Raw genomic sequence first — 17,456 nt, 5'->3', positions numbered from 1 at the left:
CTTTAAAACATAATCAGATGTTATCGATCTATTCGTTATCGTTTTAATCTCAAGGTTTCTGATGAATAATAACTCACATCAGATACTCAGTCACTTGGATGAAAGTGTGAGTCACATCATGTCAACATGATTAATTATCCATTAAGGGTCATAATAGTTCTGAATAATATCTTTACAAAAGTCAAATAAATCAATAAACGTTTTGAAGTTATGAGTTGAACAACACAGCGGCTGGGTTCCAGCTCGTGGACGTGTGAGGTCCAGGAGCGGGAAGCTGTCGGAGGAATCACCGCCCGGCCGTGACCGACTCCAGCACAGAGGACGTGGGGCTGTAAATTAGTTACCCCCCCCCCCCCCCCCCCCCCCCCCGGTCCAGAGGTCACTGCTGATATATCTTTGGCTTGTTCCCGTCGGCTGTTCTGAGCCAGTGTGGCTGACGTCTGCAGCGGCCATGGGTTCAATGATGAAGGATTCCCAGAGAAAGAAGAAGATCGTGGTAAGAGCTGGTCCTGGATCAGAACTGGTGTTAGTCAGAGGCCTCAAGTGGGTTTTACACTGAATACAAGTTTAATCGAGTGCAAGCGGTGAGTCTGTCGTCGTCACTTCAGGCTTACATACATGTTAATATTAAATATTACTACAGCAGTAACTGAGACAACTGAGGCTCACTCTTTCTTATAGACCACTCTCATATGGTCTTTTAAATGTTTTAATATTTTATTACTATTATTATACTTATTAGGATTAGGATTTTATGTCCTACTATGTATTTGCATCACAATAAACCTTAAATAAATAAGGATCATTATTGCTATATTATTTTATCTGATATGATATGATATATTTCATGTATATAAATATTGCACTAACATAGTTGAAATACTAGGAGTGCAGGAATGTCTGTTCAGGTTAAAGTGACTTAATATCTATTAAACTGCATTAACAGTCGTATGCTCTTGTTACAGTATTAATATAGTAATATTAAGCAGCGCTGCTTTCTAACCTCAAACACCTGAAGATATTTAAGAGTTTGTTCTTTTGATATTAAATCTAAATCTGATTTCCCAGTTTGCACTGGTTCACAGATCTGCAGTGTCCCTGTTTGTCTTCAGAGTTTGACTTGTGTAGGAATGTGGACGTTCACGTTTCTCTGATGCGTCCTCTCAGGTTGGTTTCCTGGCTGTGTCCATTGTGTCTCTGATCCTTGGGCTCGGACTCGGTCTGGGATTGGACCTGCAGAGGTGTTTAAACAAAGGTGCCACACACACACACACACACACACACACACACCCACACACACACACACACACACACGTCTCTGCTTGTCCCACATTCGACCTTCCCTCTGAAACTGAATCTGAGGTTCAGGTCATCTCGCCGCTGTGACTCATATTGGAATCGAACTCTCTCGTAGATCTCGTGGATCTCGTGGATCTCGTAGATTTAGTGGATCTTGTAGATCTTGTAGATCTGGTGGATCTGCCGGATCTGGTGGATCTTGTGGATCTCGTAGATCTCGTAGATCTCGTAGATCTCGTGGATCTCGTGGATCTGCCGGATCTGGTGGATCTGGTGGATCTCGTAGATCTCGTGGATCTCGTAAATCTCGTGGATCTGGTGGATCTGGTGGATCTGGTGGATCTCTTGGATCTGGTGGATCTGGTAGATCTCGTGGATCTCGTAAATCTCGTGGATCTCGTGGATCTCGTGGATCTGGTGGATCTCGTAGATCTGGTGGATCTCGTAGATCTCGTGGATCTCGTAAATCTCGTGGATCTCGTGGATCTCGTGGATCTCGTGGATCTAGTGGATCTGGTGGATCTAGTGGATCTGGTGGATCTGGTAGATCTCGTAGATCTGGTAGATCTCGTCCGCAGCTTGTTTCTGCCTCTGGCTCTGGTTCCTCCTGGTGACTCACTCGTGCACATTGTTCTCACTGTGCCTCCCATGACTCTGTGAGGAAGTCCGATGAGTCAGGTCTGTGGAATTCAAACAATGTCACTTGAGATTGGCTCAATTTCTAGTTTGATATTCAGGCGGAAAGATTTGATTATTGGTGATTTCTTGTTTTCACGTTCTTGTCAAACCAGAAAATACTTATCATCTGCTCACAAATCCCCACGGCCATGTGTGTACATTCATTAGCTGTTTATCACACATATGTGTCAGACACAAGGTGGATGACTTACAGAGATGTTGGGTTGTGCACGCGGCCGGGCTCTGAATCACTCTGAGCTGTTGGTTCGGGTTGAAGACACAGAAACAATCGAGTGGAGTGAGACAGACGTCTGCAGCTCCAGGATCTGTGAGTGAGTTGTGAACCTCTCAGAACCTGAGACTCATCTGCTGACTCACTGACTCGCTACCGACTCTTCGGTTTCTGTCAGCACGATGATGAGCATGAACCAGAATCCCCGTGGGGGATGTTAACATCAGCCAATTAAAAAGGTTTGGAAAGAACAAGATGTGACCAGAACTATAGAAATATGTAATAACAGGCAGAGTGAATGTTTAATTTGGACTAATATGCTCATCTTGTGTTATTTGCTCTATTCGTATTCATGAATATAATATTTAAACATTTTAATGTTACTCGATAAATGTCAAAATAAATTCACATTGAATCCACATTACCATAATTTTTGATATTTATGGTTAGGGTTAGGTAGATGAATAATGTGTTTCCTCCTCGCTGTGGTTTCTATATAAAGTGTAAACATATGAGTATATATATATTTATAAACATAGTTTTGTTGTTTTTTGTATATAAATGGAATATATGCATTTTTTATATGTTTACTTCAGGCCCCAAATACAGAATTCAGTTCTGATCTGAAGTGTCCTGAAGTTTTCCTGTGCAGCTCGAGAGCAGAGAGAGAAACCAGTTCAGTTTCCAGTCCCTGCTGGTCTGAAGCTTGTTGATGCCTTGTTAGACTGGTCTCATACAAATAAAGTTATTATCATGACTATTATTATATTGTTTTAATCAGTTGTCAAACGTCATGAAAGCGTGTCCAGCAGCAGAAGGTCAAAGGTCACAGAACCTGCTCTGGAATCCTCATGTTCCACTTCTGCAGGTGAGTCACACCTGGAGTGTCATGTGACATCACATGACAGTTATGTGATTTGAAATGTGACACATGAGCACGAACCCCCGACAGGAGGTGGAGCCAAACCGATGACACAGCAGAACGGTGCTGATGACACATGAGGGACAAAACGCTGAGTCACTGCAAAGTCACCATGAGTAAAATACATCAAATCAAACCAGTGAAACTCATGCTGATATGAGTTTTAATTATTAATATCAAGAGTGAAGCTTTAGTTACTCCTTACAGGAAATAGTAATAATATTTTAAGAGCAATTTATTTAATTTTATATAATAAACTACAAATGTTAGTTATAAGATTGAGTAATTATCAGATCCTTATACTTTGATTAAAGTATATGTGTTCAGAGAAATACAAATGTTTCTGTGCTTAAGTCAGAAAATATTTAATTTTTAATAGGAATGCATCTATGAATGTTTTCCTGTGAATCCGTCTCTTTCCTCTGCTGGTGGATCTTTGCTGAGTCGTCCCCACTGGTTATAACACCCACATGTTGTGTGTCCCAGTCGTCCCAGTCACCTCCTGCAGGGCTCGGTGCTACCAGCCCTACGACCAGGTCCCAGGATGCAGATGTGATGAGAACTGCCTCGCCAGCGGCAGCTGCTGCCAGGACTACCAGGACATCTGCAAAGCACCAAGTGAGGACAAACATCTGGCTGAGTCTCAATTATCACAGACGGAGCTTCGTGCTCTTCTGTAAAATAGGGTTTGGCTCCTGTGAGGGTACGAAACCAGTACAGGCCAGTTTAGAAGCAAAGAGAAGATGGTGGTTCCCTAACTGCACGCCTGTCCCCTGCAGCCGAGCTGTGGGACTGCACCCGGCTGCGATGTGGAGAGACCCGGCTGCAGCAGAGCAACTGTCACTGCTCCGACGACTGCCTGTCTGCAGGAGACTGCTGCAGCAACTACCAGCATGTCTGCCACGGTGAGCAACACAAACCAGTAGAGCCAGTGGGAGCCGGTTCGATCCCAGGGAAGAACCAGGTTCACCCTTCAGTCCATTCTTTCTCTCTGAAGCCTCAAAGCGCTCACACACAAACACCTGGTTACTGACACTCACACGTTCTATCTTTTAATAAACGTTAATTCCACAGTTGGATCCTGAACTTTCAGTGTAAGTGTTGTGTGTTGTTGTTGTCGCTCTGCTGCAGGAGACACAACCTGGCTGCAGGAGGAGTGTGACGACCTGTCGACCCCCACGTGTCCAGCACAGTGAGACGTCTCCGTTGTTTTCTGTTTCCATCGCACATCGACTTCTATTGACCACAGCTTTTTAAACGACCTGATGTTTATTTACGTTTTTAAGTGTTTGTGACTTTTTGCAAGATGTTTCATATGATTCCAATACTTTGAGATAGAACACAAAATCAATATCATCATCAATGTGTGTTTGTGTGATGAATTCAGCTTCAAGCAGCAGCCGCTGCTCCTGGTCTCGGTGGACGGGCTGAGGGCTGAGTATCTGCAGACGTGGGGGTCTCTCATCCCGGTTCTGGACAAACTCAGTGAGTGTCTCTCTGTCCTCCTCTGAACAGGAACTGGGACGACACATTCTGCAAACAGATAAATGTTCACAGATAATATTTGGCTGGATTTTCAGGATCTTTTCCAAACACTCGGACAGACGCAGGTGAGGCTGCTGTGTAACTTCTGAGGAAGCCTCTGAGTCATGGGATACTTATGAAAACGTATAAAGTCAAGATGCAATTGAGTTAAAGCAGAAATATTATGAGTGGAGACAGAATCTGGATGAATCATCTGGTCCTCATCGTCTGAACCACCCAGAGCTTCAGCTCCACTTTCTGAAGAAGCCTTTGTTGCATTGAATGTTCTTCAGCGCAGAACTCTGAGGCTCATGTGGCAGCTGCTTGTTCTCCTCAGGACGCTGTGGAACCTCCGCCCCGTACATGCAGCCAGCGTTTCCCAGCAAGACGTTCCCCAACCACTACACCATCGTCACAGTAAGAGACCCTCACCCGGCTCCACACACTCAACACATATATAAAGACATTTATGGTAAAACCCCCACTTAGATTAGATGTTATGAGTTATAGGACTGTGACTTCGATGTCCGGGGTCGGCATTGAACCCCCAACCTGACCTCGGCCCTGCAGGTGTGGGGGGGGGGGGGGGTGCAGGACGACGTTGCCTAAATACCAAGCTGGTGAAGGAGCAGATGTTTGAAACTCAGCTGTGAAACCACAGACCACAGCTGGAGTGCAGCTGTGGGTCAACAAAGTGTCGAGCAGTGTGAAGCTCAAAGCTGCAGAACAAACTGATGAGAGGACAGAAATCTGAAGAAACGTGTCGGAGCTGAGAAGAATCACAATCAGAAGTATTTTATTACCAAGTAGATTTACACCTACAAGGAATTTGCTCTGGTAATTGGTGCATACAATGAACATAGAAACATAAAAACACAATAACATAAAAACGCAATAAATACAACATACATAGGAAAAGCTATAAAAAATAGAAAACCAGTATATATTTACTCACTATTTACTTCTTATTTACTCACTTTTTTCCAATATTTATACAAAGTAACATTTATTTTGACATAAACATTTCTGAATAAAAATATATAAAAGATAAAAGATATAAAAAGTAGAGTAAAAAAGTGATATGCAAAATGCAAAACAGTAAACAGTGTCCGATTGCAATATGCAATGTAATGCAGTATAATATGATATGATGTAATGTGTTAATTTAACACATCCTTGAGGTGAGCTGCAGCATCAAACTCTGAGATTCAATCTGTCGCAGCTTTTCTTTCAGATATTAATTTATCCCACGTTGATCCACCACGTGGTCCTTGGCTTCAGTTTCTCGTTGAATTGCTTGTGATGGAAATGTGGATGGAATTCATCTGAAACCTCTCAGGGTTTCTCCAGAAATTCCCTGAGAGGTTTCACAGAAACCATTAATAATGTCCACTCCCCCCCGAGCAGAGGAGTAGCTGCCTGTTCATCAGAGTTTCTGTGTCAGACGGGTTTTCACATCATCACACCATCACAGAGCAGAAACCACTTTCTCCTCCGCTCTCAGGGTCTCTACCCGGAGTCCAATGGGCTGATCGACAACAACATGTACGACCCCGTGTTCGATGCCAGCTTCAGTCTGTCCAACTCGGAGAAAGACAACCCCGCCTGGTACCTGGGACAGCCTGTGAGTCTTTCCTGTGGGAACACAACGAGCTTACGTCAGTGTAATTACACAACATTACTAAACTCATGTCAATTACTAAACATCATACTGGGATTCCAATGAACAAAATATGACACATGACATTGAGAGGGCGGCTGTGGCGGAGGGGTAAAGCGGTCATCCTCCAACCACAAGGTTGCCGGTTCAACCCTCAGTCTTCTGCTAACAGCTTCAGCCACATGTCAGAGAATCTAATGTGGTGCAACACACAAACAGCACAAACAACAGTCGACAGCTGTTAAGTGTGTAGTCATATTTGTGCAACTATGAAGAAAAGTAGATGCATTTACTTAAAAAGTTAGATTTTAATGGAGCAGCCAAAGAGAAACGACCCCCTGCTGTTTAATGGCTGAACTTGGGTTTCGTCAGACCTGCTGTATTCTGATCCACATTTCACTGAACACGCACATGTATGTTCTGTTTGCGTGTTGTAGATTTGGCACACGGCAAAGTACCAGGGTCTGAAGTCCGGGACGTTTTTCTGGCCGGGATCAGAGGTGAAAATCAACGGCAGCTTCCCGAACCTCTACCGACCGTACGACGGGTGAGTGGAGCTCGGAGGGATCATCAGAACTTCAGATGAGTGGTTGAAGTTCCTCTTCCATCAGGCTGAAGGTTTTAATGCCAGTTGTAGTTTTTCATCTTTTATGTGCCCGTCCTTTTATAGTTTTATCTTTTTGGATGTTTTTAGGGCAGGTGCAGTATTAAACTCACTTTTAAACACTTCATGTCCTTTTGTCTGCTGCTGTGTTCTGCGGCTGCTGCAGCACTTTGGCCCAGTAGACGTTTCCCCATGGGGACAATAAAGCATATTTGTTCGATGATGGACTTGGATAATCTTGCTCTCAAGGCGGTTGTTGGACCTCAGCTGATAAGACGTGTGTGTAAAACCACTTCAGAGTCAGGGAGAGATTTTTATCGCTGTGTGAAGCGGTTGAGTCGGATCGTTATCTCCCAGCTCTCTGGTTAACAGCCAATGACATCGTGTTCTTACTGTAGAACCTCACTGGAACACTGGGGGTGGGTGGGGGGGGGGGGGGTTCCTCCCTTTGTTCCCAAACAGCTGGTTGTCAGCTGTCAATCATCAAGTAATGAATTAACACCAAACTGATCAGAAACTTGAAGGAACGACCTGAAATGACAGAAACCACGTCAATGTCCCGTTTGCTAACATGGTGGAGGTGAGGTGTGTGACCCCCACTGCTGCCAGCCACCAGGGGGCGATCGTGGGGATTTGCCTTCACTTTTCAGAGCCGTCATGTCGTCCTTGGGTCAAACTGACCTCCGGATGTTTCCTGCTGCCATTAGTCTCTCTCTGTTCTATCTTTAGTAAAGTGCCGTTTGAAGAGAGAGTGTTCACGGTGCTGAAGTGGCTGCAGCTGCCTGACGAAGAGCGGTATGTTCCTCTTCTTCACTCCTCACAGAATCCACTGTCGTTTACATCCCATGTCTATCATTCAGGTTTAATTCTCTTTATTTGGTGGTTTAATGTCGCTGGTGAGTTAAAATACACGTTTTCCCTCCAGGCCGGATTTCTACACTCTGTATCTGGAGGAGCCGGATAAATCTGGACACAGCTTCGGTCCTGTGAGCGGGGGGGTGAGTGGTCCTCTCGCAATGACCTGCTGAAATAGACATTAAACTAGAATATCCCCCATCCTGTTTGCATCGGAGCCACAGACCCATGCTTCTCGAAAATCACAGATCGTTATAAAGTCTGAAATCCGTTAATAACAAATGACTTTCCAAATAAAAACCATTCGAATCACATCAGCAAAGTGTTTAATAGACTTTATGAGACTTTATGAAACTTTATGAGGAGCTCGCACAGTCCAGAGGTGAACTTTGGAAGTTCTTCACAAAGTACTGACACACACACACACAAACACTCACACACACACTTACACACACACTGATAAAGTATGTGCAGGCTCACGATGGAATGGAAATATCATTGAACTGTTGAGTCAACTTTATTATTCATCTTCATTTGGAATCTGTTTTTTATCTGGTGACGTACATCTGATTAGTTTTATTCCCGATCGTAAAAACACGTTCTCTTTATCTTCGTGAACTGTTTCTCTTTAATAGTTTTAAGAGTTTAAAGTCTTTGCGTCCTGCTCTCCGTGATATGACGCTTTAATAATTGATTTGATGGGTTGGAGGATAAAGCAGGAAGGGGGAGGAGCCTCAGGGGGGAAGTGATGCTGCAGAGGAATCAGATGTTTCTGTGATTTTATCTGATGACTTTCCTGAAGCTTGTTTGTGGAAATTGAAGTCGTGCCGGCTCATTCAGATGATCTATAGTTTACTGTTATAATTATAGTTTGTCCAAAATCCAAAAGTTTAAATAATAAACAACCAAGAATAGATTTTCAGAGGATTCCTTACATCCTCAGGAAACACTGTGTGGTAACAAGCCTCCGTTAATAACAAACCAGCTTCAGGACTTTATTGTGAAAGAGAACAGCAAAGCCCCTGCAGAACGAGTGGGTAGACCCCGTTCTCAACTCACTGACACTGAAACCTCAGTCATGTATCGAGACTCAAGAAACTTAATAAAGTTAGTTTAAGCAAAGTTTTTAAATTTATAATGCTACTATTTTATATATTTCTTGTTCAGTTTATTAAAACATTTTATTCAAGTGAACATTTTCTTTCTTACAGTGAACACAACAACATGAATAAGTGATGAATGAATGACAGCATGTTATTTGAAGTGTTTCCCTGTGGACCTGTAAACTCCGGCTCTTTCTTGTTGATGTGATTTCCTCTGTGAAGCAGCTGGGGTCAGATGTTCCAGCTGCAGCTGCTTGAGAACCTTCACCTGAAGAGCAGATCTGTAAACGAGGGGGGGGGGGGTCTGTTTGTGAGGCCTGGAGGGTTAATGAGCCGATGATGTAACGTAGATACAAGATGGAAAACAGTGTTTTTATTTAAAAGCTCAAATGACCTAACGTTCAGGTGGAGTTTACTGCTCAGCGTCTTGCTCAAGGACACCTCACCATGTTGACAGGGTGGAGAGGATGACTGAACCACCAACCCTCCAAATAGCAACGGCCACGCACAGATTTCCAAGGAGGGTTTGTGGATATGGGTTTGATGAAGTGTATTTCTGGGCTGCGCCCTCAGCTCCAGGTCAGCCTCTCTGCTGGAGGTCAGGTCCAGTCACTGGTCTTAATGGTCTCTGTGGTTTCTCCTGATTCCATGTTTGGTTGTGAAATCTCTGCTGTGGTTTCATGTTGAAACTCGGGTTCGTCCATGTGTCGGCCTTTTGTAGTGAAAGGACATCGTTTGCTCATGGGCTCGTTTGGAATAATGGTTTTATATTTTTTCCTTATTCTATCTGAGGAAGCTGTGTGGGATTGAAATGTGACTGAAATGTGACTAACGTCTGATGGTGTGTGTTCGCTTCCCTTGCGGCCTCCAGCTGATCGACGCGCTGCGGGGCGTGGATCAGATCCTGGGTCAGCTGATGAACGGCCTCAAGCAGGTCGGCCTGCACCGCTGTGTCAACATCGTCATTGTGGCCGATCACGGTAACACAACCTGGCTTTCACCTGCATTCGTTAAAAACTTCTTAAGAAGACATGGACGAAATGATTTCTTTATTTCTTTATTGACTTTTTGAAAGATGACTTCCACCTTTGAGATGTGACTGCTGTTGCAGGTATGGAGGACACGAGCTGCGACAGGAAGGAGGTGCTGCAGGAGCTGGTGGGCGACATCAGCGGCTTGTGGGTCAACGAGGGGCCGTTCGGACGCATCCGAGCCAGAAACAAAGACGCAGTCAGTGAGTGAACTGATCTCATGCTGCTTTCAGAATTCAGATGAACGTGCTGCTGCAGAGAGCTCGTTCATCACAGCCTCGGTTTCCATGTCTGTAGCAACACAACACGACTAATCTGCAGATTATCCTGTTGTTATGAATATAGACTTGCTCCATCGAGTTCTTAAGAAGTGATTTCCACAAAGCCTCCGGGCGGCACAGAGATTCTCTCCCCCGTCCGTCAGGATCTGTCAGCGGGTCGGTGGAGTGAGCCACTTCTGGAGATTAGGAAATGAGTGTTTGGCTTCGTGAGAGATCTTCTCTTTGTTTGCCTCAGTACCAGATTTGGAATCTGAGCTTAGAACCTGTAAATAAAACTGCATGTGATGTGGGTGCACATGTGGACGGAGCTAAATTCATTTAAATCTGTGAACACAGAGGTGAGGTCACTCAGATTATCTTTAGATGTGGTTTTGTGGCGAAGAATCAGCCGGCGGTCAAAGTTCCCACGTTGTGAGCGAGACACTGACCTCACCCTCTGCTCCTCTCAACAGTCGACTCGGCCGGACTCGTAGCAAACATGACCGTGAGTATTCCTCCTTCAGCTACTCGTAAAGATCCACATCTGGATCAAGGGATTCTATCAATTCTTCCCAGGTGTTAGTTTTCATTACACTATTTAAAAATAAAAAGCATTTTTTTAAGTGTAAGAACCAAACGAATGAAGTTATCAGACGTGTTTATTGTTCTGTGATGTCAGTGTAAGAAACCAGGTCAGAAGGTCAAACCGTACCTGAAGGCCAATCTGCCGAAGCGCCTCCACTTCGCCAACAGCCGGCGCATCGAGGACGTCAACGTCCTGGTGGAAGCAAAATGGCTGTTTGAGCGGTAACTACTTTTCTGTACATGTGGTCGATAAGCTCCTCTTCAAAAGCTGCCCCCTGCTGTTCACGTGCATATGGCATACAGATATCTGGTAGGATTCAGACTTTCAGTGATTATGAGAAAAATCACTCATTATGCAAAGAGTTCCAAGATGTTGTAGATTAGACGCAGCCCATGAAAGGTGAACTGGTGGTCATTGTGGTGATGATGATGATGAACGCTTGAGCGTTCATCATCATCACCACCACAATGACCACCGCGGCGTGGCAGGTTCTTACTCACATCCTGGAGCTGGACTATCTCCTTAGATGGAGCATTGAGCCTCACCTCAGTTTCCCTTCGTCTCTAAACACTCACTCCTTCAGTGTGAGACGGTGAGTGTTTGGCTGAAGCCTGTGTGTCTCCTCAGATCTCCTGGTTCCCTCACGTTCTGCTCCGGTGGAACCCACGGCTACGACAACGATGTGGAGAGCATGCACGTGAGCACTGTTCTCTTCTCTGCAGCTCCTCATGAAGATTTATCGCGGTTCTCCCATAAGTTTAGAACCGGTTATTGTTCACCAGGGCTGCTGCAGCTGTTTGGAACGTCTCCCTTCTTCTTTTTCTTGCAGGCCATGTTTGTCAGTTATGGACCAAAGTTTAAGAACCAAACAGAAATCGAACCTTTCTCCAACATCGAGCTGTACAATCTGATGTGTGGTGAGTAGAGCTCCAGCCTCCACGAGACCTGTCAATCAAACTGCCCTCGATCAGTGAGAATGATGAATGTCTCAAAACACAAAGAGGGTTTTTAAGATAAAAAACAGCGTAACACAAAACACTTGGGAGATACAAATCTGTGTGAGATTAAAACATCAAAGTCACCATCAAGAAATGCAGGTTGTGAGTTGTGCACACAAGCCCGAACACATTCAGAAGCCGGAGCTAACGTCGGCTGTGAAGCGGCGCCAAGACTTTTCAATGAAGTCATGTCACGTGAAGTTTCCAGACGTGTTCCTGCAGACGAGCGTGAACGAGCTCAGTCGCTCACGTTTCTCTGTGGTGACGCCGGCGGCAGCTTTTCTTTCTGAATCTCTAAAAGTGACCTGCAGGAATCCAGCTGCTGCAGATAAAGACCTGCTGCTGGACTCCAGGTCCAACCACTCCCTGGTGTGGATGAGTCCCAGTCGTCTCCTCTGCACAGATCTGCTCAGCTGATTCTTCACAGTTCATTCATATTGAACGTGTCCAAATCGCACACTGCTCTTCACTGGACCCGGAACCATACACATGACAAGTGTGAAGCTCATCAGAAGAACTGTTCTGGAGACAGAGACAATGAGTTACTATATTCAGAGGCGGTGGACTAGTGGCAGAAACTTGGACTATGGGCAGAAAAGGTCTCTGGTTCGACTCCACGGAGAAACAACAAAAAGAGGATTCTCCCTGCCCTGTCTAGTGCCCCTGAGCAAGGCACCTTACTCCCCCGACATCTGCTCCCCCGGCGCCGTACATGGCTGCTCACTGCTCTGTGTGTCCTGCACCAGACGGGTTCAAAGCAGAGGTTAAATGTCCCTACCTGCATGAGTGTGTCTGTGTTTGGGACTAATAAATAAATGTATCTTCATATTAATCTTATTAATGAGACCTTTCTGAACCATGCTGCTGGGGCACTGACCTGAGTTTGGACTCAAACTACATCTCAGACCCGGAGCTCAGATTGTTAGAACAATAAACTTCATGAGTCTAAAACCAGTCAGAGGTTGAAGCTTCATTTCAACAACAAATGAAACCAGATGTGCAGAAACCTAAACAAACAATGTGACGGATCAATGATGTCGGTTTGTCTCAGGACTGAACAGGGATCTGTGCAGATGTAATGTAAACGAGTGAGGTCGGGGGGGGGGGGGGTTGATTCTCTGAGTCAAATCCTAACTGAATCATGTTTTCATCCATCTCTTGTGACTGCTCAACAAACCTCAACCTCATTGTCCTCTGCAGACGTGCTGCAGATTTCTCCCACCGACAACAACGGGACCCACGGCAGCATGAACCACCTCCTGAGGCAGCCCTACTACTCACCAGCGCCCCCTGCAGAGCAGAGCGGGCCGGCCCAGTGCCCGCTGCTCAGCCTGGAGCCTGCAGACCCACTGGGATGCTCCTGTCCTGCTCTGGTGGGTGAGATGGACGTGATCACATGTCCCTGTGACTCTCTCCAGTGATCGACTGATCCAACGTTAAAACACAAAACCACTTCATCTGTTGTGTGTCTGTTGTGTGTCTGTTGTGTCTCTGTTGTGTCTCTTCAGATCACAGACGCCATCAACAGTCGTCTGAATCTGACGGAGCAACAAGGTGAGGACTGGAGTGAAGATTCTCTGTGGTTTGTGTTTTCAGTTGTGATTATTTCTGATTGTTCCTGCTGCTCTGTCCAGAGCGGACGGCAGAGGAGCAGCACTTGTTGCTCGGTCGTCCTCGGGTGCTGCAGCCGGACCGGAGCTACTGCCTCCTGCACCAGGTGGGGTTCATCAGCGGCTACAGCTCCGACGCCCTGATGCCTCTGTGGAGCTCCTTCACCATCGACAGGCCGGTGAGAGACTCTTCAACTCTGTACCACTTTAATACAAGAACCGTTCCAGGGTCTGAACCTGAAGCCGTCAGTGGAGACGAGTCCTGGTGTCTCAGTCACAATCATTTCAAATGACGGGTGTGTGGAGATTGAAGTTTCACTGAAGAACTTCTGTGATGGTTTATTATGCACATGAAACACATTTTAATATCTGGGTGGAAAAAGTCACCAAACGGAAACTGACAGGGACGAAACGCTTGTGGGTGGATCCCCGTCGACTCAGGGCTGTGACTGTAGAGCTGAAAGTGTCTGTGATGATCCTCTCTGACCTAAAAACCAACAATGATCCAGATCCACTCAGATCCGCTGCCGCCGGTGACACCGAACTGCCTCAGGGCCGACGTCAGACTTCCTGCGTCCCACAGCCCGAGATGTGACCAGTATGAAGCAGCTGGGAATCTGACGCATGCTTTCCTCTACCCACCGAGTAGGTGTCACACACACACAGACACACACACACATGTCGATTTGAGAACTTTCCCTCTTCAGTCACTTTTCCTCTGAATCTGTTGAGAAATATTCGTCATAAAATGAAAACTTCCGGCATCTGATCCAAAGTGAATCGGATTCTTCCTGTGGAGATTGTGTGTAATCCTCTGGAACACGTCATTACATTCTACATGAACAGCACAGGACCTTCAACGTCCTTCTGATGCTTTAGATTCATATTAAATATCAAAAAACGGTTAGAAAATAATAAAGTGACGTGTTCCTCTTGTCTAAACTTCTCCCCCTCACTTCATTCCAACATTCTGTTTACAGATCTGAACACGACAGCAGAGCAACAGTTCGATTCCCTACTGATGAGTAATGTGGTGCCAATGTACCCAGAGTTTAAGAGTAAGTTACACAACTAGATACATAAATCATATGAAAAATCCAAAACTCACTTCTCCTCCTCCTCCTCCTGTGACAGAGATCTGGAACTACTTCCACAGCAGCTTGTTGATGAAATACGCCGACGTGTACAACGGCATCAACGTGGTCAGCGGCCCCGTGTTCGACTACAACTACGACGGCCGGTTCGACTCTCCAGAGCAGATCCAGCAGTGAGTTTCATTTCAAGACTCTGACTTCACTCGGGTTTCAGTTATAACAGAGGTTTTCAACTGGTTTTGTTACCATTCTGACTAGAAAGTAATCCGCGGCCCACTGATGTGCCTACGGGTGTGTGAGTGCATGCATGTGGATAGAAGTAAGTTTTAAAATTTTGTTTTCTGTGTAGGTTTTATTTAAAAACCTTAAAAAAAATCTAGATATATCAACTTAAAAACCTCAAACAAATCAAGAAAAATCCCTGTTTATTGTTTAACACACATGCACAGGGGGAAACTACTGGCAGTTTCTAGCCCCAAGCCGATTTCAAGGTTCCCCTCATCACCTTTATATTATTTTAGACATATTTTTCTTATTTTAGATATTTTTTCAGTAATCTGGAAATATGTTGAATATCAAAGCGAATTTCGCGGACCCCCTGCAATGCCGTCGCGGACCACCAGGGGGCCGCGGACCCCTGGTTGAAAGCCCCTGAGTTAGAGGGATTTGTGCTTCATAAGATTTTCAGAGCTGCACTGAAGTCCTGACGTGTTCCTGACGTGTTCCTGACGTGTTCCTGACGTGTTCCTGACGTGTTCCTGACGTGTCCAAATTCTTACGTGTAAATAAGAACAAATGTCAGAGTCAGTGTCTCTGGACCTTTTCTGGGACTTGTCCTGCAGCCTCCTGGTAAATGTGTCACTGGAATGAGTCAATGTGGAATAAACCGAAGATTTTAACATGTTTTTAACACGTGAGCCTCAGGAGCAGTTTTCTCTGGAGGAGACGAGGAGTTATCCTTCCTCTGTGTTTGATTACAGGTTTGTGTCTGGAGGAGACGAGGAGTTATCCTTCCTCTGTGTTTGATTACAGGTTTGTGTCTGGAGGAGACGAGGAGTTATCCTTCCTCTGTGTTTGATTACAGGTTTGTGTCTGGAACCAACATCCCCATCCCCACTCATTTCTTTGCGGTGCTAACGAGCTGTGCCGCCTCGGCCCAGCCGGTGAGCAGCTGCACCGGGCGGCTGCAGAGCGTCTCCTTCCTGCTGCCGCACGCCAGCAGCAACTCAGAGAGCTGCAGGGTGAGGATCTCAGTGGCTTCACGACTCACACTATAATAAACAGCACTTTGTTTTCATTCAGGAATTATTGAGAGATTTACCATCACATGAAAAAATACATTTCAATACATTTCAATCTGAACTTTTTAAACTCTCGACATGTTTTATCGGCGAATGTGAAAAAGAAGTAAAATGATCTGATGAAAGCCCTGGGACAAGTACGTAAAAGTAAAAATGTGGGATATTGCCAAAATGGCCACTAAAAGCAAAATGGCGGACTTCCTGTTGCGTTTTTCATAATGCTCCATGAGACTTTTCTTCATGACTGGTCACGATACACCTATATCCAGATTTTGATGAAAATCCGTTATGTGGAAACCTAGGGGCTGGTTCCAGGGGGCGCTGTAGAGCCATTTTGCCACGCCCAATTCCAATTACTCCAGAATACTAAAATATCCGCAGACCTTGAATTTCCTGCAAAGTTTCATAACTTTTTGAGCATGTCTAGACCCTGAAAAAGCCCCCCAAAGGGAAATAATAATAATAATAATAAAAATCCTTACAGATTCAATAGGGCCTCTCACCATTCGGTGCTCGGGCCCTAACAAGTGGTGAAGTGACTTTAAACTTCTTCCTTATTAATGTTATCGTCTGTTTTAATATAATTAAAACAACAGTTAAATGTATTAAACATCTTTCCTGACAGAATGCAGAGGATGAATCTCATTGGGTGGAAGATCACATGTGGTTCCACCAATCACGGGTCCGAGACGTGGAGTGGATCACAGGACTGGACTTTTACCAGGGCAGCAGTCGACCAATCCCAGAGCTGCTGAGGATGAAGACCCGCCCCACGGCTGCCATTCAGAGAAAACTGTGAAAGATCCAAATGCATTTTTAATACATTAATATATAGATCTATAAATATATAACATACAGATGTATAAATAATAAATATAGAGATCTATACATCACCATCAAGATTAATATTCAGCATTTTTAAAATTCTTCATGATGAGTTTTAAATTGTTTGTCATTATCGACGGGACTTTGTTTTTTTATGAACTTTATAGATTTTAATCCGATCAGAATTTTATTTATATATTGTTGAATCTTATTTTGTTCTCAGTGTCATGATTGTGTGAATCTCTCAACGTGTATATCCGTGAATTAAATTAGAAACTAATCTTTTGATCCACGCTGGACGTTTCATGATCACTTTTCATCTTATTTGTTTGATTTTGTTATTTTTAGAAACTACTGAGTATTTGTTTCTTGGTATTTTGCACCAAACTATTAAAACAAACACAATTTTATACAAATTGCTGCTGAGTTCTGTCTCTTCCATCTTTCCAAGCTGTGGAGCTGAGGACAGTTTCTCTCTGACTCAGCGATGGAACCGTCACAGTGAACTGGTTCTTCATTCTCCCCACACTCTAACATGAAACACATGAAACTCTGGTTCCAGCTTCATGACTGGTGCTGATTAAAAGTGTCTCCGTCATCGGGGGGGAACCGGGGGCGATGTCTAATCACTGAGATCAGAGATAAACTGGATTTTTGACCACGAGCTCACGTCTCATGGCTGCGGTTATTACACACATACTGGAAGTCAAGATAGCTCAGATATGAACGTCAGCCATCTTGCACAGAGCCGTGATAACGAGGTGCTGTCGATTTATGCAAATTCTAAACCAATCAGGAGTCAGGAGTCTCAGCTGTCAATCATCATCAACTAACTAATTCAAACCAAACTGATCGGAAACATGAACACGTCCAC

At 44.7% G+C, this 17,456-nt stretch overlaps 1 protein-coding gene across 2 annotated transcripts; it reads left to right on the top strand.

Annotated features, from left to right (window-relative positions):
* Window positions 1-392: 392 nt before the first annotated feature.
* LOC128461494 (venom phosphodiesterase CdcPDE) lies at window positions 393-16,998 on the top strand. 2 transcript variants are annotated; one of them, XM_053446435.1, is made up of 25 exons: window positions 393-496; window positions 1,168-1,255; window positions 3,618-3,749; window positions 3,911-4,036; window positions 4,263-4,323; window positions 4,519-4,616; window positions 4,993-5,072; window positions 6,160-6,279; window positions 6,753-6,862; window positions 7,649-7,714; window positions 7,845-7,917; window positions 9,749-9,857; window positions 9,989-10,111; window positions 10,642-10,673; window positions 10,848-10,975; window positions 11,382-11,451; window positions 11,584-11,671; window positions 12,953-13,125; window positions 13,261-13,306; window positions 13,387-13,541; window positions 13,872-14,007; window positions 14,343-14,420; window positions 14,497-14,629; window positions 15,541-15,697; window positions 16,383-16,998. In XM_053446435.1, exons 1-25 carry the CDS (start codon window positions 452-454, stop codon window positions 16,554-16,556), a joined length of 2,601 nt encoding a protein of 866 aa, XP_053302410.1. In that variant the 5' UTR covers window positions 393-451; the 3' UTR covers window positions 16,557-16,998. The 2 variants fall into 2 exon arrangements, 1 of the variants encoding a protein (XP_053302410.1); XR_008342269.1 differs by lacking the exon at window positions 16,383-16,998 and having other exon boundaries at window positions 14,497-15,488; window positions 15,541-15,583.
* The last annotated feature ends 458 nt before the right edge of the window (window positions 16,999-17,456 follow it).

This window comes from Pleuronectes platessa, chromosome 18 (assembly GCF_947347685.1).
Source record: "Pleuronectes platessa chromosome 18, fPlePla1.1, whole genome shotgun sequence".
Lineage (NCBI taxonomy): Eukaryota > Metazoa > Chordata > Actinopteri > Pleuronectiformes > Pleuronectidae > Pleuronectes > Pleuronectes platessa.
Note: the sequence above shows the minus strand (reverse complement) of the source record. Positions and strands in the feature narration are given on the sequence as shown.

Coding starts and splice junctions, on each gene's coding strand:
- LOC128461494 (XM_053446435.1), top strand. CDS start 452: ATGGGTTCAATGATGAAGGATTCCCAGAGAAAGAAGAAGATCGTG. Junction 6,280..6,752: donor CCTGGTACCTGGGACAGCCT/GTGAGTCTTTCC, acceptor TGCGTGTTGTAG/ATTTGGCACACGGCAAAGTA. Junction 6,863..7,648: donor CTCTACCGACCGTACGACGG/GTGAGTGGAGCT, acceptor TTCTATCTTTAG/TAAAGTGCCGTTTGAAGAGA.